The sequence below is a fragment of the Mobula birostris genome, chromosome 12 (genome assembly GCF_030028105.1).
Source record: "Mobula birostris isolate sMobBir1 chromosome 12, sMobBir1.hap1, whole genome shotgun sequence".
NCBI lineage: Eukaryota > Metazoa > Chordata > Chondrichthyes > Myliobatiformes > Myliobatidae > Mobula > Mobula birostris.
Window position 1 is genome coordinate 21,206,483 of NC_092381.1, and position 26,880 is coordinate 21,233,362.

The following is a 26,880-nucleotide window of genomic DNA, read 5'->3' on the forward strand; positions in this document are numbered from 1 at the left end:
CAGGTCAGAATTTAGAAGAATTTAATCTTTTAGTTACAGAAAGAATTAGAGCTACACTATTAAGCAGTGAAACCAAGCAGCACTTTTCCAAAAGATAGCAATAATCTGGAAAATCCTTCCACATAAGATGCTGTTTTAATTGAAATCTCAAGCTAAAAATCAACAAATTTCCATTCACTAAAAATATCATGGGATATGGCTCTTCATAGTTAAACAATATAGCTGACTTCAAGGCTCAATTAGGTTCCATTTCCTGTCTTTTCATGTTCCTGCACCTGTCATATTTATCCCTCCAGCATGAATGTTTCCAAAGCTCAATCCAGCTTCTTAAATAAAAGGTTTGCAATTACTAGACATGCCTAGTCCTGTCAAGTTTTTCTCCTCTTCACATAAAATGCTTTACAGACTTAGTTAGGACTGCCCCAACTTGTCTATAAGACAAGTGTGAAAGCTGAGAGATTGAAAGTCAATTAGAATTCAATAATTTAGTGTTATGGTTACCAAGCCACAATACTTTAAAGAAGTTACCAATACATTATCATTAGCAAGGGTTTGCACAACATAATGCATCTTGAATTAAAAACTAAATTTAATAGGATTATAAACAAATGCTATCACAAGAACACAAAGACGAGCCAATAATTAACATGATTTACAAGACCATACTTTTATTAAAATTCTTCATGCAACATGAAAAAGTGTACAAATACAAACAGCTGTGAAATGATGCAATAACATTTGATTATCAAAGTAGAAAACAAACAAAAAGCAGCTAGGTAACCTTACTCTGTTTTGCATTCAACTAGTGAAAACTTTTATCATCAGGCAGAGTTCAAAATTTGCTATGGCAACTGTTCAGCTTTGTTTATCTGAAAAGTTCATTCACTTCACAGTATCGGCCTCTCGAGGAGAATAATAGCTCCCAGTTCTGAGCATAATAAAATCAGATTCAACTCTTTTTCAAATATTGAGTACTTCAAAGGGCAAAGAACCAATTACCTTCAAAAAGACATGTCTTGACATTCAGTAATACATATTAATTTCCAGAAAACAGCATATGCAGTTCATTTTCAGTCAAAGGTTTCAGACATTACCGCTACCCAAACTATGAACTAGAAGCTGTATCAAATTAGAGGCAACTCAAGTGTAACGGGAAGTTTGTTTATGCAGGAAATTTTGATAATATGAAAACAAATTTCAGTGTATTCGTAAGTCTGGAGCTGGCAGCAACCCACTGGCATTGAGGCAGCAGACATTCCCATCTCTTAGGCCAGCACAATATGACCCGCCACGATTGTATTGGCACTACTGTTCACCTTTTATGATTTGTGATATTTCATACTCAGGATACTAGTATTTCAAGTCACTCCTTTTGAGGCCCCCAGTAAATACAATCTTTTAAAGCTGGCCATGCACAATAAAGAAAATCATTCAGGCGCATTGGATCATTACTTCAGGGTGTGCAGGGAATGGTTAACAGTGCATTGGGTACTTCAAATTGTTTTACGTTGCTGAAGTCCAAGCTGCCCTCTCTACAACGAAAAAAATAATACATGTAACAATGGTCCCAAACAGGAAGGATCTGGCCCACTGCTCAGAATTAATGATGATTCTCAGCACTTGGGAGGTGTCCAGAGTTAGAATTAAACAGCAACAAGGCTTCTGGTAAGGCTCTTGATGCCTGGCTCAGAATCAGGACTTCATCTGCTGTCAAAACCCATTTTCAAATATCTCTGAGAAGAGTTAAATAGAAAATATCAAACTTCATAAAATAAACATTTTAAACTATTTACAGATGAATAAAATCATTAAGGCAAAACTTAAAGAGAATCACTTGCACTGTTTTCCAGGCTGAAAATTCCCAATTAAATTAATAGGACAGTGATGTCCTTAGGGGAAATAGAAGTCGTCAGAGGGCATTCACAATTCTTGGTGGGGGGGGGGTAAGCAGTACCCTAACTCGAGGCACAAGACCTGACCAACCATGTCAACTTGCTGCTGCCGTCATCATCTGATAGGCATTCCCAGTCTGTGTTAATTTTAAAATTTCAATTTAGCCATTAATGATGGATAAATACCAGTCTGAAGACAGTGAAGCCTTGAATTCTAATCCTGCTAAGAAACAGAAACTACAGAAAGTACATCAACACAATGTTACATACCTGGTGTATAGTTTTATTCCATTCCCGTCAGATCAGCAATGCCCCATCTATTATTTGTAATACTGTACTGTCTAATGAAGCCATGAAACCATCAAGATTACAGGAACACTTCCGTAAAAGACATCCTGAGAAGTCTACTATGGTATGTCTCAGTTCCAGAAGATAAAAGAAACATTTGAAAAGCATTGCACATTCCAGTCATTTGCCAAGAAAGCCAAGAATGACCTTGATGGTGGTCTCATTGCTTCTTATAACATTTCCAAAATGATAGCAAAGTGTGGAAAATCTCACACAATTGGTGAAAGATTAATAATGCCTGCTGTATCAGAAGTGCTCACTACTGTTACCACTGTTCTCAAAATGGATACCACCATTTTAAAATCAATTCCTCTAAGTAATAACTCTGTAGCTTGTCGTATTGATGAAATGAATGAAGACATTAAGAATCAACAATGCACAGAGATCAAAAAACATAATTTGGGATATAACTAGGTGAATCAACTGTGCAAGACAATCAAAAATGGAAGCGTTTATGAAGAGATTCTACTTTGTAAGAAGTTAAAATCAAATATTAATGGAGAATCAATCTACGGCGAGCTCAAAATCTATATAGAGGATAAATGTATTCTGATTAGGAACATGATTTCTTCTGCAACAGATGGAGCTCCATATATGACAGATTGCCATGCTGGTTTAGTGGCATTTATGAAAAAAGAAATTCCAAGTCTGTTTGCAATCCATTGTACAATTCACTGTCAACATCTCGCAGCCAAAAACGGCAGCCAGCAACTTTTTTTTTCAAGCATGACTCTTGTAATATCTGCTATCAACAAAATTAAAGCTTATCCATTAAATAGCAAAATATTTTTCCAGTTATGCCAAGATAACGATGAAGAGTTTGAACATTTGCTTTTTCACACTGAAGTGCGTGGGTGTCAAAAGTGCAGCAGCATAAAATGTTTCTTTAATCTTTTTGACACTGTGGCTGAATTTATGCTCAAAGTCAACAAGAGCTTGGGAAATAAGATTGAACTTTATGTGGAGATGTGCCATAACTAGCCAAACTGTGAGACAAAATGAACATTCTAATGTGAAACTGCAGGGTGAGAATTTCAATTAAATCCAGGCAAAAAGTGCATTGTCCACATTTATAAGAGAATTGTAAATATGTAAGCAAAACATTGGGAGAAGAACGTTCTCACAGTTTCCCTACATGGAAAGTATGTTACTGTCTTTCACAGATGGTGATTTGCAACAGTACTACTTACACCTGCAGTCACTGAAGGATTTTCAGAATCGATTCATGGATCTGATTAACCCATTTCTTTGCAAGGTGGAAGAACAGGAAGAGAGCTTGCAAGAAGAAATTATTGAAATTCAGAATGAAGCAGCAAAAATGCTTTTCATAAATGTTGGCTTTTGTGGTATGTTACTGCACTGTCATAAAAAGTTTCTTGGTCTTTGGAGAAGAGTCAAACTGCTCTTCATTGCATTTCCATCCTCCTACCTTGTTAAAAGAGGCTTCAGTGCAGTACTCACAAAAAACAGAAACTGCTTGGACATTGTTACTTGTGGGGACTTAAGGCTTTTGCTGTCACAGCTTGAACCAGTTATTTCAACTCTTGCTCAAGGATCACATTGATATTGAAGCTGCTCTACAGTGCATAGGTACTGTGTAAGCTAGGCTTAAAGACAAATAAAATTCTAAAGCAGAATCATTTTTCTCATGTTAGCATATGGTAGATATGTTTTTACACTATGGCGGCACCAGAAAATATAATGTGCTTAAGAGGGGTATTGGCAAGTATGAAGGTGCTTTAGGGAGTCCTTGGCAAGTATGAAAGTGCTTTAGGAGGGCTTTGGGCTAAAAAGGGATGGGAAACACTGGAATAGGGTCTAATCCTAATAGATCTGACTGAAACAAGATTAGAGATTGTTTATTGACCACAGCTCCACTTTCAATACTATAATTCCAAGCAAACTCATTTCCAAACTCCTAGACAATGGATTCAACACCACCCTTTGCAACTGGATCTTTAGCTTTCTAATGAACAGAGTCTGCCACGATTAGTCTCAACATTGGTACTCCACAAGGCCACATCCTCAGCCTCCTATTCTGCGCCCCATTACTCATGATTGCATGGTCACAATCTGCTCTAACTTCATCTACTAGTGTGCAGATGATACCAACGTTTTGAGCCACACCTCAAATAACAATGAGTCACCGAGTACAGGAGGGAAAGAGAGTGCATGAAGACGTGGTGTTGTGACAACGACCTTTTCCTCACTGTCAACAGAACAAAAGAGTTGTCAATGACTTCAGGAAGGAGGGCAGTGCACATGCATCAAAAGTGCTGAGGTGAAGAGGGTTGAGGGTTTCAACTTCCTAAAAGTAAGCCTGTCCTTGCAAACACATTAACATCACGGCCTAGAAAGCCCACCAGTGCCTCAACTATCTCAGTATATTAAAGATACTTGGCAAGTCCCCTTGGGCCCGAACCAATTTTTATCAATGCACCATGGAAAATGTCCGATCTGGCTGCATTATGGCTTGGTATGGCAACTGCTCTGCTTGTGACCGCAAGAAATCACAGACAGAGTGGACAGAGTTCAGAATATCACAGAAACCAGCCTCCTCTCACAGACTCTTGTTTATGCCTCTCACAGACTCTTGTTTATGCCTTTCACATCCGGCATAATCAAAGACCCCACCCACCACAAACAGGAAGTAGAAACAAAAGCCTGAAACCATGTATCACCAAACTTATGGTCAGCCTCTATCCCACAGTTATAAGATTATTGGATGGTTCCCTACTATGTTAATTGTTTTACCTTGTTCAACCTTAATGTTCATACATGATCATACTGAATGGCGGTGCAGGCTCGAAGGGCCGATTGGCCTACTCCTGCACCAATTTTCTATGTTTCTATGTTAATGTACTGCTGGAATGAATTGATCTGTATGAATAGTATGCAAGATGAGCGTTTCACCATACTACAGACTGTGTGCCAATAATAAACTAATTCATCAACTCATGTGTGCAAAGATCCTCATCAGAAATAAAAGCTTGATTTTTCCCTGCATCTACAGCAATCTCAAACACTGTCTAAAGTACTGACAGACTGTTAGATTGTTTCTGTTTACGTGTCTCCAACATTTGAAAGTAATGATTATCTGAAAAACTTTAATGTGCACACTACCACAGACATTTCCTCTGCTCTCTCCACCCCCCTCCCTTTGTAAGATCCTTGTTTTCTCATCTTTCCAGTTCTGATGATGGCTTTCTTGATGTGAAAGTTTTTCTCCTTACTGATTCTGCATGATCTGCTGAGTGCTTCCAGCACTTTCTGTTTGTTTTGGATTTCCAGAATCTGAGTTGCCTTTGATATCTATCATTAGCATGCTTCGGGGCAAAGTCCCATATTTTCCACAACTCAGTGCAAAGAAATGATTCCTCCCAAGTATTTTGTTTGACCTGTTACTGGTATTTCCAAATTTATAACATGTCCTGGCCATCCCAGGGTAATGAAGGGGTTGTTTTTAAAGATGCCCATAAATCAATTTTGTCCATAATCACTCAACATACCTCCATTGTGCTGTGAAACGTGTGGCATCAAAAGCACATGAGACTGATAAGAAGCAGCATCTACTAGAAGTGGAGACCGAGACAGAGACCAAATTAGTTCTGACATAGGCACAAACTAATACATGTATGTGCATCAGACTATTGAGTTTATTATGGGAGGTTGGTTGTATGTAAGAGCATCCATAAATCAGGTGTCCTCAGTGGCCTGCACTAGACTTACCTGCAAGCTGAAACAAATGCTCTGCATCTGACCGTGAGAGAACACTGAAAAATGAAGTAGGAAACAAGCAAATGTGCTTCATGAGGAATAAACAGTTGACATTTCAGGCCTAGCCCTTTATCAGGACAATTTGTTGATCCATTGCAAAATCTTTCGTCTTTATAACGAAGCATCAATGTTGCTTTAATATAAAGAGAGCGAGCAGTTTTTCCACTTTAATGAATAATGTTTTCAGCTTTGAACTATTTGGTAACAACCTTGGAAATGATCCAATAATTAGGCATGTGATCAGGTTCTATAATTGTTTATCATAGTAGGTTTTGCAAGATCTTGAGCATCCCATCAAAATTTTAAGTTTGCTCACTTCTTTCTGATAACTAAATAAATCTATTGATAAATTGTTAGCCTGGATATATACATAATCATACACCAACAACTTTTGTTGGTTTAATTGAAAATTTGGGCTGAGAATTAGCAGATGGAGTTTAATCTGGAAAAGTGTGTAGTTACATTTAGTGACGTCAAGTGCAAAAGTATACAGTAAATGTCAGGACTCTTAGGGACACTGCTGTTCAGAGGGATCTTACGATGCATATCCATATATCCATCTAAGGATGCATATCCATATATCCATGTAAGTCGCAATACAACTGGATAGGATGATTAAAATAAGACACGAGGAATGCTTGCCTTCATCACTCAAGTTATTAAGTATATAAGTTGGAAAGTCATGGTGCAGTTGTATAAAAATTTGGTTAAGTCACATTTGGAGTATTATGTACAGTTTGAGTTTAACACAAGACGGGGAAAGCTTAAAAGAGATTTACAAAACAATTTTTTTTAATAGAGTACTGGAAGTAGGTGCTGGAATACACTGACAATGCAGGTGGTAGAAATGACTAGATAGAAACATTTAGTAGGTATTTAGACAAACACATGAACAGACAGAAATTAAAGGAAAAAAGACCATATGTACACAAATGAGATTAGTTATATTGGCAAAATGCTCTGCACAAAGTGGATTGAAGGGGCTATTCCAGCACTGTTCTTAGCTACAAAAGACAGATCTACAACTGCACCTCCCAACACAGAAACTAAGCTTTCACATATTGTCCCCTTATTAATTATATCCACTTTTCATGGAGTTGATACAGTTTTTACAAGTGAACTGGTTCTACATGGTTAGTCCTTTCAGACAGTTTGCATTTAAATAGGTCTAACAAATCCATCTTGAAGAGAAACAAGCCAAGCTAACATAAAAATGAAGGGAAATAATAAAAGCATTGTTAAAGAAATTGTTTGGGATGACCTGAAAGGCAGGATGAAAAGTGCCAAAGGAAAGTTAGGAGAGGCGTCATATCTGGGCCCTTCCTATTGACTGTGAAACAAAAGAAGGAACACTGAAAAAATACATAGGAAACAAGCAAATTTGCTTCATGAGATTGTTGGCAGAAGATTCAGGTTTTCTGATGTGGAAAAACTCGTATACAAAGTGAGCTCTAATACACCCTGACAGTACAATACAGAATCAGGGAGAGAATATATCAATCCAGATTTTGTAGTCATTTGAATGAACAAGTTACAACTTTTTGTTTATTTGTTTGTTGGGTATCTAACTTCATCACAGCTTTCATACATTTTTATGCCAAGTGTCTGAAGACCAAATTTGCATCACAAATCCAACAGTAACCTCTCCACTTTTACATTTTGCTGTCTAAGCATGAACACCAAAAATCTATGCTAATATTTACAGAACAGAACACAGAATAGTACAGCACAGTACAGGCCCTTCGGCCCACAATGTTGTGCTGACCCTTAAACCCAACCTCCCATATAACCCCCCATCTTAAATTCCTCCATATACCTGTCTAGTAGTCTCTTAAATTTCACTAGTGTATCTGCCTCCACCACTGACTCAGGCAGTGCATTCCACGCACCAACCACTCTCTGAGTAAAAAACCTTCCTCTAATATCCCCCTTGAACTTCCCACCCCTTACCTTAAAGCCATGTCCTCTTGTATTGAGTAGTGGTGCCCTGGGGAAGAGGCTTTTAGTTTGGATAGCCTCAACATTATTAGTTATGGTGCAAAATTTAGACCAAAATTATGTGCAGCATGAAAAAAAAACAAGTCTCAGATAAATTACAGAAATAGTGATAGCCTATACCAGCGGTCCCCAACCACCAGGCCACAAAGCATGTGCTACTGGGCCACGAGGAAACGATATGATTTGGCGATATGAGTCAGCTGCACCTTTCCTCATTCCCTGTCACGCCCACTGTTGAGCTTGAACGCACGCGAAGTCATTACCCGCGCGTCATCCATATCAAAGCGGGAAGAAGATCAATTCCTTGAGCTTGCAAATGACAGCGGGCTAAAAAGTATGTTTGACATAATATCTCTGCCGGCATTCTGGATCAAAGTCAAGGCTAAGTATCCTGAGATAGCCACGAAAGCACTGAAAACGTTGCTTCCATTTCCAACATTTCTCTGCAATGAATGCAACGAAAACTAAATTGCGGAATAGACTGGACATAAGGAACCCCCTTCGAGTATCGCTGTCTCCCATCACCCCTTGATGGGACTGTCTTGTTGCAGGGAAACAAGCCCAGGGCTCCCACTGATTCAGCGATATCATATGGGGAAAATATGCGCTGTGTGTTTAATATCCAAACGTTACTTAAAATGTTATGATGCTATTGACTTATAAGTGACTTATATAACCACATAACAATTACAGCACGGAAACAGGCCATCTTGGCCCTTCTAGTCCGTGCTGAACGCTACTCTCACCTAGTCCCACCGACCTGCACTCAGCCCATAACCCTCCATTCCTTTCCTGTCCATATAGCTATCTAGTTTAATTTTAAATGATAATATCGAACCTGCCTCTACCACTTCTACTGGAAGTTTGTTCAACACTTACTTCAAGCTCCCCTGTCCTCCTCTGATAATTGGCTTATCACTATATTCATGCGAGGAAAATATGCGCTGTGTGTTCAATATTAAATTCGTTAGATAAACCCTTTTAGAAACAAAATTGAGTGTATTAGCCACTTATCACCTATAATCCGGTCGAGATTACCACCCTCCTGGAACAGAATCGCCAAAAATGACTTGTAGAAAAATATCGGCACATACACGCATGCGCACTGGTGCCTGCGCAAGGCTTCATGGTCATTGTAGTCTTACTCGGGGTAAACACAATGTGCTATTCTTGTCCACTGGCAACCCTACCCACCCATCAACCACCAACCCCCCCCACCGCCGGGGTTGGCCGGTCCGCAAGAATATTGTCAATAATAAACCCGTTTGCGTTGCAAAAAAGGTTGGGGACCCCTGGCCTATACAAGCAGAATCATCCCAAAGTAATAAAGCTTTTGCAGTATTTTTGATATTTACAAAATTATTCGGCAATGATAAATGTTGCACAAAGTTGTGACTGTTTATCCCATCATACAAGTTTATTGATTTAGGTGATATTATGATCAATGTAAATATATGGAAGTTTTAAATAGAAAAGACTTAAAGACTAGAAACGAGCCAATTGTGGAAATTTGAGTTGGCAATTATTTTTTTCATTTTTGAGATATGGTCACGAAGAGGATCAACATTCATTGAGATGTTTTTGTCTGATATAAAAAAAAGGACAGAACACAATAGTTTGTAAATGTTGGAAAGCTAGAATCAGTGGAGCTCCAAGAAAAATTGCTTCTAAGTATGAATCCACACAACAAGACTGCAAAAATTTCAATGCCCTGACCTGAATTAAAGACAAAGTCAGAAAAATAAAATGCAGACTTCTGTAGGATGAGTTTGTTAGTGACAGATGGACAGCCAAAGCAATTCCATGACAGAAATGTGTTGTGATTCATCCTGCGAAGAAATTTGAATACAGATAGCCAAGGTTGCAGATGCATAGAGCTGGCTCTTGGACATAGAGGCGAAAGAGATTGTAAAGAGCCAAATGGGATCAGGAAAGAGGAATCTAACATGAAAGAACACAAGAACATAAATGAAAGCAATAGGTCATTTGGCCTTTTGTGCCATTCAATAAGTTCATAACCAATCTTTCATCTCAGCACTATTTTCTTCCTTAACCCTATATTGATTTCTTTAATATTGAAATCCATCAACCTCAGTCCAAAATACGTTCAGTGACTGAAACCCAACAGCATCTCGAGTGGAGAATTCTGAAGTGCATAAATTTTTCTTCCCATTTCCAAATGATTGGCCAACCTCTTATTTTAATCCCTTATTTTGACAGTGCAGCCAAAGAGAGTATTCTCACTGTTTTTTCTCTCTCTCTAAACATTCTTAACCAGTTGGGCTGTGTTTCCTATTTTTTAAGTTTGTGGTAACATTCTCAAATCTATTGAATTTGGATTATGGCGACCAATGCCAATTTCTGGATCCCATTACTGCCTCACTCAAAATCATACCCTCCTGTCCCTCTTAACTGAGTAACTCTAAAGGCTGTGGCTGAATCCAGGCCAAGTTTCTCTTCCCTGACGTACTGCAATGTCCCAATGCTTTCCATAAACTCCCATGTTCCATCTCCCAGTTGGACTGCCCTGCCATGCCTGTTTATAAAACAAAAATCAAGATAAATTTATATAAAAAAAGAAACTGGTTAGAAATCTCAGAAAATATGTAGCTTCTCACTTCACAATTGAGTTTCTGTAATGACAACCAATCAACTGATTGATAAATACATAAAGGCCAAGTATTTGGAGGACACACCACAAGTGAACAGCGTACTGATGTCTCCTCTATGGTGACAAAACATGGCAAGTGGATTGCCAAGATCGGAGAACAACTCAACCCAACTAGCTGCTGGTTAGGACATGGTTGGTACATCATATGCAATTCTAGGTACCCAATCATATGGCTATTAAGCTACAGTAATGGAATATAAATAATTGGCATATCATAAATAAATTAAGGTTATGAAGAAAGGTTTAAAATTCACAGGTGCCTGTTAAGGAAATTTCACTGGGGAAAAATTAGCAAATCTATAAATAAGATTATGGAAGAGCTTGAGAGTCCAGATGGTTAAAACATGTTTCTACTGGTTGAAAACTCCTAACAAAGCACACTGATCTAGGATTACCATGAAGAGAAGAAAGAAGAGATATCGTAAACAGTGTTTGCAATCAGTGGCTGTTGGAGCATGAAATGCTTTCCACAAGTAACTACTGAGGCAAATCTACATCATTTATAAGTAATTGGATAAGGAGCCAGCGTTAATACAGACATACTGCTTCTTTCTGCACTGTAATTTTTAATCTATCAAAGGAGTGGTGAAAAGGCAACAATAAGCTCTTTTGTACTGGTTATTTAGAAGTGGAAAATATTATTTTAATAAGGCTAACAGTATTGCAACACCATGATACAAGCTGCATGAAAAACAATACACAAAACAATTCACGTTCAAATTGACAAATAAACCAGGATATTTTGAGTGAACAGCCCACCAAGGAACACTGCTTTTTCAGTTGTCACATCTAAAAAGTTTGTTTTAAGTGGTTGCCGGGTAACAGATTTGGAAGTTAAACAAGATAGGAGCCTGTGGTACTACAGCAAGAAATTACTAGCATGGATAAAAAATTAGCTTAATGGCAGAAGGCAAACTGTGGGAATAAATGGGACCTTTTCTGGTTGGCTGCAGTAACTGGTAGTGTTCTGCACTACTCTTCATGTTATATGATAATGATCTGGATGACCAAATTAATGGTTTAATGGCCATGTTTGCAGATGATACAAAGATAGGCTGAAAGACAAGTAGCAGAGTGTCTTCTGAAGGATGGACAGATTCGGAGAATGGGCAAAGTGGCAAATGGAATAGAGTGTAGAGAAGTATACAGTCATAACAGTGAGCAAATTCAGAAATTGGAAGTGCAAAGGAACTTTGAAGTTCTAATGCAGGATCCCCTAAAGGTTAACTTGGAGGGTGAGTTGGTAGTAAGGAAGGCAAATACAAATGATAACATTCATTTTGAGATAACTAGAATACAAAGGCGAGGACGTAACGCTGGGGCTTTCTAAGGCATTGGTCAGACCACATTTGGAGTATTGTGAGCCACTTTGGGCCCCATATCTGACGAAGGATGTGATGGCATTGGAGGGGATTCAGAAGAATGATCCTAGGAATGAAAGGGTTAACATGAGAGGAGTGTTTGATGGCTCTGAGCCTGTATTTGCTGGACTTTGGAAGAATGAGGGGGGGAGGGGGGATCTCATTGAAACCTACTGAGTATTGAAAGGCCTGGAGTGCACGTGGAGGATGTTTCCAATAGTGGGAGAGTCTAGGACCAGAGGACACGGAATCAGAATGGAAGGATGTTCCTTTACAACAGAGATGAGGAGGAATTTTTTTTAGCCAGAAGGTGATGAATCCGTGCAATTCAATGACACACAGGCCAAGTAATTCAGTATATTTAAAGTGGAGGTTGATTAAGTTCTTGATTAGTAACGGCGGCAAAGGTTATAGGGAGAACACAGAACATAGAACATAGAATAGTACAGCACAGTACAGGCCCTTCGGCCCACAATGTTGTGCCGACCCTCAAACCCTGCCTCCCATATAAGCCCCCACCTTAGATTCCTCCATATACCTGTCTAGTAGTCTCTTAAACTTCACTAGTGTATCTGCCTCCACCACTGACTCAGGCAGTGCATTCCACACACCAACCACTCTCTGAGTAAAAAACCTTCCTCTAATATCCCCCTTGAACTTCCCACCCCTTACCTTAAAGCCATATCCTCTTGTATTGAGCAGTGATGCCCTGGGGAAGAGGCGCTGGCTATCCACTCTATCTATTCCTCTTATTATCTTGTACACCTCTATCATGTCTCCTCTCATCCTCCTCTCCAAAGAGTAAAGCCCTAACTCCCTTAATCTCTGATCATAATGCATACTTTCTAAAACAGACAGCATCCTGGTAAATCTCCTCTGTACCCTTTCCAATGCTTCCACATCCTTCCTATAGTGAGGTGACCAGAACTGGACACAATACTCCAAGTGTGGCCTATCCAGAGCTTTATAGAGCTGCATCATTACATCGCGACTCTTAAACTCTATCCCTCGACTTATGAAAGCTAACACCCCATAAGCTTTCTTAACTACCCTATCCACCTGTGAGGCAACTTTCAGGAATCTGTGGACATGTACCCCGAGATCCCTCTGCTCCTCCACTCTACCAAGTATCCTGCCATTTACTTTGCACTCTGCCTTGGAATTTGTCCTTCCAAAGTGTACCACCTCACACTTCTCCGGGTTGAACTCCATCTGCCACTTCTCAGCCCACTTCTGCATCCTATCAATGTCTCTCTGCGATCTTTGACAATCCTCTACACTATCTACAACACCACCAACCTTTGTGTCATCTGCAAACTTGCCAACCCACCCTTCTACCCCCACATCCAGGTCGTTAATAAAAATCACAAAAAGTAGAGGTCCCAGAACAGATCCTTGTGGGACGCCACTAGTCACAATCCTCCAATCTGAATGTACTCCCTCCACCGCCGCCCTCTGCCTTCTGCAGGCAAGCCAATTCTGAATCCACCTGGCCAAACTTCCCTGGATCCCATGCCTTCAAACTTTCTGAATAAGCCTACCGTGTGGAACTTTGTCAAATGCCTTACTAAGATCCATATAGATCACATCCACTGCACTACCCTCATCTATATTCCTGGTCACCTCCTCAAAGAACTCTATCAGGCTTGTTAGACACGATCTGCCCTTCACAAAGCCATGCTGACTGTCCCTGATCAGACCATGATTCTCTAAATGCCTATAGATCCTATCTCTAAGAATCTTTTCCAACAGCTTTCCCACCACAGACGTAAGGCTCACTGGTCTATAATTACCCGGACTATCCCTACTACCTTTTTTGAACAAGGAACATTCGCCTCCCTCCAATCCTCCGGTACCATTCCCGTGGACAACGAGGACATAAAGATCCTAGACAGAGGCTCAGCAATCTCTCCTCTCGCCTCGTGGAGCAGCCGGGGGAATATTCAGTCAGGCCCCGGGGACTTATCTGTCCTAATGTATTTTAACAACTCCAACACCTCCTCTCCCTTAATATCAACATGCTCCAGAACATCAGCCTCACTCATATTGTCCTCACCATCATCAAGTTCCCTCTCATTGGTGAATACCGAAGAGAAGTATTCATTGAGGACCTTGCTCACTTCCACAGCCTCCAGGCACATCTTCCCACCTTTATCTCTAATCGGTCCTACTTTCACTCCTGTCATCCTTTTGTTCTTCACATAATTGAAGACTGCCTTTGGGGTTTTCCTTTACCCTACTCGCCAAGGCCTTCTCATGTCCCCTTCTTGCTCTTCTCAGCCCCTTCTTAAGCTCCTTTCTTGCTTCCCTATATTCCTCAATAGACCCATCTGATCCTTGCTTCCTAAACCTCATGTATGCTGCCTTCTTCCACCTGACTAGATTTTCCACCTCACTTGTCACCCATGGTTCCTTCACCCTACCATTCTTTACCTTCCTCACCGGGACAAATTTATCCCTTACATCCCGCAACAGATCTCTAAACATCGACCACATGTCTATAGTACATTTCCCTGCAAAAACATCATCCCAATTCACACCCGCAAGTTCTAGCCTTATAGCCTCATAATTTGCCTTTCCCCAATTAAAAATTTTCCTATCCTCTTTGATTCTATCCTTTTCCATGATAATTATAAAGGCCAAGGAGCGGTGGTCACTGTCCCCCAGATGCTCACCCACTGAGAGATCTGTGACCTGACCCAGTTCATTACCTAGTACTAGATCTAGTATGGCATTCCCCCTGGTCGGCCTGTCCACATACTGTGACAGGAATCCATCCTGGACACACTTAACAAATTCTGCCCCATCTAAACCCTTGGAACTAATCAGGTGCCCATCAATATTAGGGAAGTTAAAGTCACCCATGATAACAACCCTGTTATTTTTGCACCTTTCCAAAATCTGCCTCCCAATCTGCTCCTCTGTATCTCTGCTGCTACCAGGGGGCCTATAGAATACCCCCAGTAGAGTAACTGCTCCTTTCCTGTTCCTGACTTCCACCCATATTGACTCAAAAGAGGATCCTGCTACATTACCTACCCTTTCTGTAGCTGTAATAGTATCCCTGACCAGTAATGCCACCCCTCCTCCCCTTTTTCCGCCCTCTCTATCCCTTTTAAAGCACTGAAATCCAGGAATATTGAGAATCCATTCCTGCCCTGGTGCCAGCCAAGTCTCTGTAATGGCCACTACATCATAATTCCATGTATGTATCCAAGCTCTCAGTTCATCACCTTTGTTCCTGATGCTTCTTGCATTGAGGTACACACATTTCAGCCCTTCTACCTTACTGTCTTTACACCGTTTATTCTGCTTCTCTTTCCTCAAAGCCTCTCTGTATGTTAGATCTGGCTTTACTCCATGCACTTCTTTCACTGCTCTATCGCTCTGGGTCCCATCCCCCTCGCAAATTAGTTTAAACCCTCCCGAACCATGCTAGCAAACCTACCTGCAAGGATATTGCTCCCTCTCGAGTTCAGGTGCAACCCATCCAATCTGTACAGGTCCCACCTTCCCCAGAAGAGATCCCAATGATCTAAAAATCTAAAACCCTGCTCCCTGCACCAACTCCTCAGCCATGCATTCAACTGCCATCTCCTCCAATTCTTACCATCTCTGTCATGTAGCACTGGCAGCAATCCTGAGAACGTCACCCTTGAGGTCCTGTTCTTCAGCCTTCTGCCTAATTCCCGAAACTCACACTTCAGGACCTCATCCTTCTTCCTGCCTATGTCGTTGGTCCCAACATGTATCACGACTTCTGGTTGCTTTCCCTCTCGTACCAAGATGTCGTGCACCCGGTCAGAGACATCCCGGACCCTGGCACCCAGGAGGCAACAAACCATGCGGGTGTCCTTCTCACGTCCATGAAATCTCCTGTCTGCTCCCTTGATTATAGAGTCTCCAATGACGACAGCTCTCCTCTTCTCCGTCCCACCCTTCTGCACCACAGGGTCAGACTCAGTGCCGGAGGCCCTGCCACCATGGCTCACACCTGGTCGGTCGTCCCTGCCAACAGTATCCAGGACGGTAAGCTTATTATTCAGGGGAATGGCTACAGGGGTGCTCTGCACTACCTGTCTGCTCACCTTCGCTTTCCCCCCTCTGACTGTCACCCAACGACCTGATTCCGACAGCCTAGGTGTGACTACCTCCCTGTAGCTCTCATCTATGACTGCCTCATTCTCCCTTATGAGTCGAAGGTCATCCAGCTGTTGCTCCAGATTCCTTACACGGTCTTCCAGATCGCCCAGCCGTATGCACTTCTGACAGATATGACTCTGCGGGAGAATGGGGTTGAGAGGGAAAATAAGTCACCCATGAGTGAACGGCAGAGCAGACTCAATGGGCCAAATGACCTAATCTTGCACCTACGTCTTATGGTCTCATGGCAACCGTTACTTGGGCAAGATACTTCGTTGGAACACACCTCAGATTATGTTTAATTCTGTCCATAACCAACAACTTAAGTTAGATTTTCCTACAAGGGTCATACGAGAACAAGGTATATGCAGAACCATCTCTAAATGCTAGCCATTCAAGTCCAAAGATGCAGTGGTCTATTTCAGTACTCTCAGTGCTCAGTAAGTTGATTCAAATAACAACCTGACAGAGAAGATCAAAGCTGGGTAAACAAATTCTAAAGAGAGCAAATATAACAGCTAAATATGCAATAAATTCATCACAGAAAGCTGTTCATCCATGAACATCTCTTTACTAATATTCTTTAAGGAAGGAAATGTGCCATGCATAACTGGCCTGGCCTAAATACAACTACGGATTCTCAGGAACGTGTCTGCTGTTTAACTGCCATTAAATCGAGCACTAGATTCAGGCATGGTAAAGGCATCTGGGGAGCTATGCCAAAATTGGAAGAGCTATCCTGCTGATTCCAGGCAATAGCAATGGGCCATCATGATCACAGAAACAAATTTCAGTCAACATCTCAACACTCCAACATCTCATCACTGGGACTCTCAGGTTCCACTGGCTTTTTGTGCAGGATGAAGGTGGTGACACAATAGTACATATATCCCTGGGGAGTCATTAATATTGACCCAGCTCTCTACATTGTCACAAGAATAATGTTAAATTGCCATGTCTGCCTCACAAATTAGAGGGATTTGTGAATGACACTACACCTAATCCCACTCTGTAACGTCTAACAGAAATTAAGCAAACAGAAGTAGAACAGAGAAAAAAAATCTTTCTAATGAAAGTTAGCAATCCCATTCAAGTTCTACATGTCATCACCCCTGGCACGTGCCTAGAATCAGCACAGCGTCCAATGTCAAAAGGGAGATTACCTGACCTTCAGGTTTTCAGTTCCCAATTGCAAAAGGCCTGACCTGCACACTGCAATTAACCAACAGTTAACAAAATAATATATTACTATAGAGAACATCAGAAAGAGCCATGGATATCATGCTATGTTACAAAACACAAATAATTTCAAATTTGGTAAATGGAATTTCATTCTTACAGTTCTTAGACTCTCCTGGATCTCATGCTAGTTGACATATTCAATGGCTCCATCAACAATGCAAATTGTTTTTCACTTTGAAAGCCACCAGGGTCACAACATCTCCAACAATGGCAAATCATTTAGAGAGTATCATATCTGAAATCACCATATAATTCTTTCCTATACCTCAGTTACCTGGCCCCTCTTATTAGATATACTATTGTCAGAGGCAGTAAGATTCAGCTAACCTCTCCAAAATCTTCTTTCATCTTCTCTGCTTCAGTTGTGGCCTTGGTAATATTAATAAATTTATTCCATAAACTTCTTTCCTTATAACCTATGCTTTGGTTAATGATGGCAAGCATCTCATGTGTTTTCTTAACCACTACACCTACCTATAATACTTAAAGTATTTTAAAGGGAGGATAAGGCAACTGTGGTTAACAAGGGAAGTCAAAGTCAGCATAACAGCAAAAGAGAAGGCATATAGTACAGCAACAATTAGTAGGAAGTCAGCAGATCAGAAAGCTTTTAAAAACCAACAGAAGGTAATGAATAAAGCTATAAGGAGAGAAAAGATGAATTATGAAAGTAAGGTAGCCAATAATATAAAATAGGACAACAAAAATAGTGTAGATGGATTTCAGCAAGGCATTTGATAAGGTACCCAAGCAAGGCTTATTGAGAAAGTAAGGAGGCATGGGATCCATGGGGACCTTGCTATGTGGATCCAGAATTGGCTTGCCCACAGAAGGCAAAGAGTGGTTGTAAACGGATCACAATCTGCATGGAGGTCAGTGACCAGTGGTGTGTCTCAGGGATCTGTTCTGGGACCCCTTCGGTTTGTGATTTTTATAAATGATCTGGATGATGAAGCGGAGGGATGGGTTAGGAAATTTGCTGATGACACAAAGGTTGGGGGTGTTGTGGATAGTGTGGAGGGCTGTCAGAGGTTAGAGTGGGACATCGATAGGATGCAAAACTGGGCTGAGAAGTGGTAGATGGAGTTCAACTCAGGTAAATGTGAGGTGGTTCATTTTGGTAGGTCAAATATGATGGCAGAATATAGCATTAATAGTAAAACTCTTGGCAGTGTGGAGGATCAGAGGGATCTTGGGGTCCGAGTCCAAAGGACACTCAAAGCTGCTGTGCAGGTTGTCTCTGTGGTTAAGAAGGCATATGGTGCATCGGCCTTCATCAACTGTGGGATTGAGTTCAAGAGCCGAGAGGTAACATTACAGCTATATAGGACCCTGGTTAGACCCCATTTGGAGTACTGTGCTCAGTTCTGGTCACCTCACTATAGGAAGGATGTGGAAACTATAAAAAGGGTGCAGAGGAGATTTACAAGGATGTTGCTTGGACTGGGGAGCATGCCTTATGAGAATAGTTTGAGTGAACTTGGCCTTTTCTCCTTGTAGCGATGGAGGAAAGAGGTGACCTGAGAGGTGTATAAGATGTTAAGAGGCATTGATCATGTGGGTAGTCCGGCTTTTTATGGCTAACATGAGAGGGTACAGTTTTAAGGTGCTTGGAAGTAGGTACCGAGGGCACATCAGGGGTAAGTTTTTTTTTAAAAACGCAGAGAATGACGAGTGCATGGAACGGGCTGCTGGCGCTGTGGTGGAGGCAGATACAATAGGGTTTTTTGAGAGACTCCTGGATAGGTATATGGAGCTTAGAAAAATAGAGGGCTATGGGTAACCCTAGGTAATTTCTAAAGTAAGTACATGTTTGGCACAGCATTATGGGCCGAAGTGCCTGTATGGTGCTGTAGGTTTTCTATGTTTCTAAAAGATTTTTTCCCGGATATATAAAGAGTAAAAGAGAGGCGAGAGTGGATATCGGACCACTGGAAAATGATCCTGGAGAAGTAGTAATTGGGAGCAAAGAAAAGGTAGATAAACTTAATAAGTATTTTGTGTTAGTCTTCACTGTGGAAGACACTTGCAATATGCTAGAAATTCGAGAGTTTCAGATGCAGAAGGGAATGTATTTACTCTTGTTAAGAAGAAGGTGCTTGGGAAGCTCAAAGGTCTGAAGTCATTTGGACAAGATGAACATGTCCAAAGTCCCTCTGTTCCTCGGGACTTTGTAGTGACCTACGATTCACTGTGTGTATCTGACTTACTAATCCACCCAATATGCATCACTTTTTCAGGGTTAAATTTCACCTCCCATTGCTCTGCCTATTTTACAAACTCATTAATTTTCTGTAACAAAAGTCTACCCACCCTCACTTTCAACACCACCGTGAAATTTTGTGTCATCCGCCAACTTACCAATTACATCACCTACATTCACATCCTGTTCAAATCAAGAATAACCAAGCTTTAATTTCGTTCTCTGCTCTACTGAACGCTCTGCTTCCTTGACAGAAATTTCATCCATCCCAGGTTGCTTGGGCTGAGACAGAGTTTCTTATCATTGAGCTCACATCCCATCTTGACATGAATTTCAGAAAGAGAAAGGAGCGGAGCTGCCCACTCGGCCCCTCAAGTCTGCCCCACTATTCCATCAAGGCTGATTACTTCCCTTCTCAACCCTATTCCCTTACTTTCTCCCCATAAGCTTTGGTGCCTTTACTAATCAAGAACCCATCAAAATCCACTTTAAATATACCCAAAATTTGATCTGCACAGGCCTCTGGGGTAATGAATTCCACCAATTTTCCACCTTTTGACCAAAGAAATTCCTCCTCATCTCTGTTCTAAAGGGGTGTCCTTGTGTTCTGAAGCTGTGCCCTCAGGTCCTAGACAGGTCCACTATTGGAAATATCCTCGGCATGTCCACTCTATTTAGGCCTTCTAATTTTTGATTGATTTCAATGAAATCCCCCTTATTCTTCTAAACTCCAGTGAGTAAAGGCCTTGAGCCATCAAACACTCTTCATATGATAAATAGATGCAGAATTACAGTTTTTTGGTACTCATTTGCCACCTCTACAGTATCTTAAACTTCTACTGTTAAAATCCTTTAGTCACTTCAAGAGAATTTCAATCCCCTTATAACTGACTTCCTTATAAATGTTCTAACTTATTTTCAATGCAACGACATAAGTCAAAGTCCACCATAAAAAGGTGAAAGTACATTGACCTATAATTTTCCCAATTCAAGCTTAAGCTTGTGGTTTGGATATTTAAACTTTTTTTAAAGTCAGGATTACTGCTCTGGTATGATTTTTTTATGAATTCAACATCAGACCATGTAAATAGAAATCTTGCTCCACCACAAGTCATGCTGGAAAAAAAAAGTTTAGTTAACCACACAGGTAGCACAATGAGCAAAAGAAACATCAGCAAACCATATCAATGTGCTTCAAACTACACTGTAGGTCATCAGAATTCAAATCCAAGCCTTTGCTAGCATATGCTTGATTATCTTGGCACCACTGCCAGAACAGTACCAAAACGCCTTGTGCCTAGAACGGAAAGAAGTGGGTAGAAGGAATTATTAAAATAAATAAAAGTCAGCACTTAAGCAAGCTCTATTAACTTGCTATACAAAACGAATGCCTCAATTCATACACAAAAATAACCAAATCCAGTGAAGATCTAAGTAAGGCAGCCATCCATAATGAAATTATGGAACTATGTACTGGATAGCTTTGGCAATTAGGAAAAATTGAAGTCACAAACAAGTGGTTATGGTGAGAAAACTGTTGGGTGAGATCACAAAAGTTTCCAGTGAATATAAGTAACACACAAAATCTGGAGGAACTCAGCAAGTCAGATAGCATCTACAGAGGGAAACAAACAGTCAATGTTTTGGGCCAAGATCCTTCATCGGGACTGACGAAGGGTCTCAGCCCAAAGCATCATCTGGTTTACTCCCTTCCATAGATGCTGCCTGACTTGCTGAATTCCTCCAGTACTTTTTGTGTGATGCTCCAGATTTTCAGCACCCACATGATCTCTTATGTTTATGGTGTGCCAGTAAACAATAATACCTTTTTTTAAAAGTAAAATAAAAGATACTAGCTACAGTTTGTAGATGTCCTTCTGTAATTTGGATTTCAAGCTAAAATCAAAACTAAAAATTCAAATTTTTAAAAATGTTAACAAAACCCAAGATTTTTTTTAATCAAATGGCAAAATCCAATTTTCAGAAACATGCTTCTAAACACATTTATCCAATTCACACTTTAACAGTTCAATACTTTTTTTATAAAAAAAATCCACCTTGGTTCTTTATTCTTTTCCCCTCAAGTCCCTTTCTACTCCTTCTCTTACTTTGTCAATTTTATTCTGCAAGCACCTTAAAAAAAATTTGTGCTTTTTTTCCCCCGAGATACATTCATTTTTATTCTTCACTCTGTAGCCATTCCCTTCTTATTAGCTTAGTGCCCCCCCCATTTGAATCCACCACGAATAAACTACTAAATGAACATTTGAATCCTGAAGCCGCACCTGGATCTTTTGGTCTAATAATATACAAAGGCGGGTTTAGAACTGTGCTTAGCCAAGTGAATTAAATCAGTTTAAAGATACAAGTGATAAATATTTAAAGAAGAAGATACAAAACTATGGAAAGATTGCAATAGTAGGAATTATGACCTCTTTTATAAACATCCTAACATACGCACCAAGGGCTAAATTACCTCCTTCTGCGCTGGAAATGTACACGCTTCTATTGGCAAAGAGTTACTTGTGGCAGGAAGCTTGGATTTTAAAGCCAGTATTTTGATAAAGAAGGACAAGTAAAAATAGGTTTCTGCAGGCTACAGAAAAAGAATATTCAGTCCGCTGTGTACACATTGAATATCAGCATCTTTCAACACTTGCACTTTAGCCTTCTACACCCAGGCTATTCATGTGCTTCCACAGCCTCTCAGCCAGTGTACACCAGGTACTCACCACACTCAAAGTCCCTCTGAGATGCCCTCTAAAATTCTTACCCCAAATCTATGTCATCTAGTTTTATTCATTTCTGATGAGGAGAAAGGTTTCCTGCAGTCTATCGTATCTAAATTCTTCATACTGTTATATATCTTAATCATGTCCAAAATACAACTAGCTTTTCCAATCTTTCCTCGTAACTGAAACATTTTATGTCAGTCTGCAATGAGCCATGAACAGCATAAATAAAGACTTGCTTGGGATTTGAAGTTTATACAAAGGAACTCACCTGTAGACCCACCATGTATCAGCAAAAAGAGTAGTATTGCTTGAATTCCATGTGACGTCATGTTTAAGATACAATGCTATGTAATTAGCTTTGCTTTCCAGTGGAGAAAGTCTATCTTTTAATGTGGCCAAGATTGCCTCTTGTACTGGGCAAGATTTACACCACTGAACCTTTTCTTCTTAGCAAAATAAAATGGAATGTAAATTCTGATCTTCCTTTTCTCCTTCGTAAGCCTAAAGGAAAAATATACAAAATGAAAAGGTAAGTAAATAGATGATGATTCAATTGTGAGTGCATTACTATTTATTTTGACAAGGGATCACACACCAGTCCTCATAGGGGGATCAGGAGTGGAAAGAGTGAGCAATTTGAAGTTCCTGGGTGTCAACATCTTTGAGACTCTATCCTGGGCCCAACATATCGATGTAGCTACAAAGGAGGCATAGCAGTGGTTTTTCTTCATTCGGAGTTTAAGGAGATTTGGTATGTCAGCAAAGGCACTCGCAAATTTCTACAGATGTGCCGTGGGGAGCATTCTAACTAGTTGCATCACCATCCAGTAAGGTTGGGGGGGGTGCTATTACACAGGATCAAAGTAAGCTGCAGAGAGTTGTAAACTTAGATCCATCATGGGTACTAGCTTTCATACTATCTTCAAGGAGCAATACATCAGAAAGGAAGCATCCATTACTACGGATCCCCATCACACAGGACATGCCCTCTTCTCATTGCTACCATCAGGAAGGAGGTAGGGGAGCCTGAAGGTACACACTCAATGATTCAGGAACAGCTTCTTTCCCTCTGCCATCTGACTTCAGAATGGACATTGAACCCATGAACATGACCTATTTTTATTTTTGCACTACTTATTTATTTTAACTAGTATATATATACATACACACACACACATACATATGAGAGAGAGAGAGAGACACACACACTGACTGTAATTCAGTTTTTTTCTCTATCGTTATGTACTGCACTGTACAACAATTTCACGACATATGCCTGAGATATTAAACCTGATTCTGATTCTTCTGAATAGAATTTGAGTCTTACACTCATTGACAGACTGTCACATTCGAGAACAAAGTGGAATAGACCAATGCATTGTAAAATACATGTTTTAATTTCTCACCCACCCCAAATATTTGGGGCATAAATAACATTTTGTAAATAAACTTAAGTCAAAAACATAAGAATGCAAATACTCAGTCTTTATCTAAGTACAGCATATCCCATCTGATTCAGAATGGCTTAAATTGCAGATAAGATTTGTGAAACAATATACCTTCAAGCAGTAATGGATTTGTTTTGCAAGAACAACCCAAAATCATCCAAAGCCAAAGTATAGTAAAGTTTCATTTGTTCACATTCGAAAAGCTACAGTCAAAATTTCAGGTTTTGCATGAACTGACAGCAATCATCCAATGCAAAGTTAGCTTAATTTCTTTAAGAAAAAAAACATATAACTTCATGAATTACAAAGCAGGGAAGGTAATGTGATCCCTCAATAGATTCAGGCTAACAATCCTGTGGCCTCAACACTGAGCAACAGCGCACAATTATGACTAAAAGGGAGCTGAAATGGGAGCATAATCCCATCCGCAACCAACAATTGACCACAAACACACTCATAAGTTCTCTGATTTTGTTGAATTAGCAGAAGTATTGAAACACAAATAAACTTTCAACAAGCAGAAATATTCTCCTTTACACCACATTTTATGACCATGACCCCACTCAGAAGATGGCAGGAAGTAAAGGGCCAAGAGGACAGGTGCTGCACCTACAGCCGCTGGCACTAGAAGGTACTGTTGGGAGGAAAGCAAGTGCTCATGCAGATGAAAGAATGAATCAGGGAGTCGAAGAGAATAGCTCCTTCATAAAGCTGAAGGTCAATATGGTCCAGATGCAGGTCAATGGGACTGGACAGATTAACGGCTCGGCACAGACTAGATGGGCTGAAGGGCCTATTTCTGTGCTGTAAAAAGGGCCTATGACTCTATAAAACAGGAGACATGTATGGGGTTGGCATTCTTTCACATCTCCAAGGGCCCCAAACATTCCTTCTAGGTGAAGCAGCAATGCATTTGCACTTCTAATTTAGTTTAATGCTCCCAAATGGATGAAGGGTTAGACCTATAACTTCGACTCTCCATCTCACTATGTCTGGCGCCTCTGGCATTGTTTCAATAAACCCAATATAAACAAGAATGGGCATCTACACTCAGAACACATTTCAAACACCATTTATAAATGCCACTGTTGTTGCTAAAATCTCAGATGGTAACAAGAAGGCATACAGAAGTGAACAGTTTGATCGGTTGAGTGGTATGGCAACAACAACCTTGCACTCAGTGTGAGCAAGTCCAAGGAACTGTCAAGGACTTCAGGAAGGGGAATGAAAATCAAAAGAAAACATGCCAATCCTCACTGAGGGGTCAATTGTGTAAAAAGCTGAGCAGCTTGAAGTTCTTGGGCATCATATTTTAGAGGACATATCATATCCTGGGTCCAACAGACTGATACAATCATGAGGAAAGCATGCCAGCAGCTCACTTCATTAGATATTTGAGGAGATTCAGTAAATAACCAAAGACTCTTACTGATTTTTATAGATGTACAGTGGAGAACATTCTGACTGATATGGAAAATCCAATGCAGAGAATCAAAAAAAAACAGATGCAAAGGGTTATAAACACTACCAGCTCCATAATGGGCACGACCCGGTGACCTTCCCCACCACTGAGAACACCTTCAACAGGTGGTACCTCAAGAAGCAGCATCTGTCACTCAGGACCCTCACCAGCCAGGACAGGCCCTCTTCTCATTACAATCATCTTGGGGGTGGGGGTGGGGGGGGGGGGTAGAGGAGCCTGAATACTCACACAATAATTTAGGAATATCTTCTTCCCCTCTGCTGTCAGATTTCTAAACAGACCATGTTATTCCATTCTTTTTGCACTATTTACTTAGTAATGTATTATCATTATAAATCTTTCTACTTCCAGCTACAGCAAAACAATTTCAAAAGCTAAGTCAGTGATAACAAACATTATCCTCAACTGTCATTTGGTTGTATATAGATAAAATGGGAAATATGCTACTGAGTTATATTCAGTAATGAAACCCTGTGTAATACCCTCTTCACTTGCTTTCGAAACAGTCTTTGGTACATGGTGACATCTGGTAACCACAAAGTTGTATCTTTGATTAATCGATTCATCTACACCGGCTAATGGGTCAGGTTAAAAGTTGGATCAAAGAGCAAACATCATGTAACATTTGAACTGTTACATAACTTTCAATCACACTGTCAGCTAAAACTGTTTACTACTCAAAAATCTTCCTGTGCATCTTGAACTTGATAACTTGTCAGTTACAGGAACTGGAAGTTCTTTTTTAAATTAAAAAAAAAGATGAGAAATAAACAAAAGCTGAGTAAAATGTTATTTTCTCCAAATCTGACATGAATCCACAGCTGCCACAGATCTAATCTAAAACATATGTCCAGAAGAATGAACATGGGTCAGGACCCCTGTTGTCCTATCACATCATGATTAAATCTGTGAATAGCAATCCCTTAAAATAGAAGAGATTCACTGAACAAAATTTTCTGTGTATCTTTTTGTACTCACTTTCTATATGTGAATTTACTAGTTTAAAACTATTCATTGTTCAAGTAATTTGAAAAATAAATTGTGCATTTACCATAAAAAATATTTGAAGCTACAATCTAAACAGGACAACAAGAGTGAATTCAAAGGGAACTTTTTAGGTTGAATACAACTTGCTGATGTGGTAACCGCAAGTTCTCACAAAACGTTCATGCACATTTCAGCTTTAGTTGACATTTTCAAAAAAAAAACTTACCAGCAGATGGCACCCATAGTACGACACAGGGCCTTTGTATTTATGACAAATTTAATAGATGTTGTTGATATGGGAAGACTAGCCGGAAAAGTTAGCAACAATGGCATGACAGGCCAGCGCTAGAGTGTATAATTTAAATCTGCACAATGATTTTATCAATATGGTAAATCAAAAAACTTTGCTGACTGCTTCTGTTGAAATTGCACCCTTTTACGAACCTCATCACACAGGAGCCAAGCAAGTGGTATCCAATGTACATTCCAGTGAACAGCTGGCTGAAAATTGGCAAACATAAGATATACAATACTGACACATTCCTTATTTTCACATATTCATTACCTAAAGTCCAAACTCGCCTTGTCTTCT

At 40.1% G+C, this 26,880-nt stretch overlaps 1 protein-coding gene across 4 annotated transcripts in view; it reads right to left on the reverse strand.

Moving 5' to 3' along the window:
* The window catches only part of tgfbr3 (transforming growth factor, beta receptor III), a 158,829-nt gene that overhangs the window by 123,813 nt on the left and 8,136 nt on the right, over positions 1–26,880 (reverse strand). For all 4 annotated transcript variants that reach the window (XM_072273419.1, XM_072273420.1, XM_072273417.1 and 1 more), the window contains one exon: positions 22,639–22,871. In XM_072273419.1, the coding sequence (XP_072129520.1) occupies positions 22,639–22,699 (61 nt within the window). In that variant the 5' untranslated portion in view covers positions 22,700–22,871. The remainder of the gene's footprint in view (positions 1–22,638; positions 22,872–26,880) is intronic.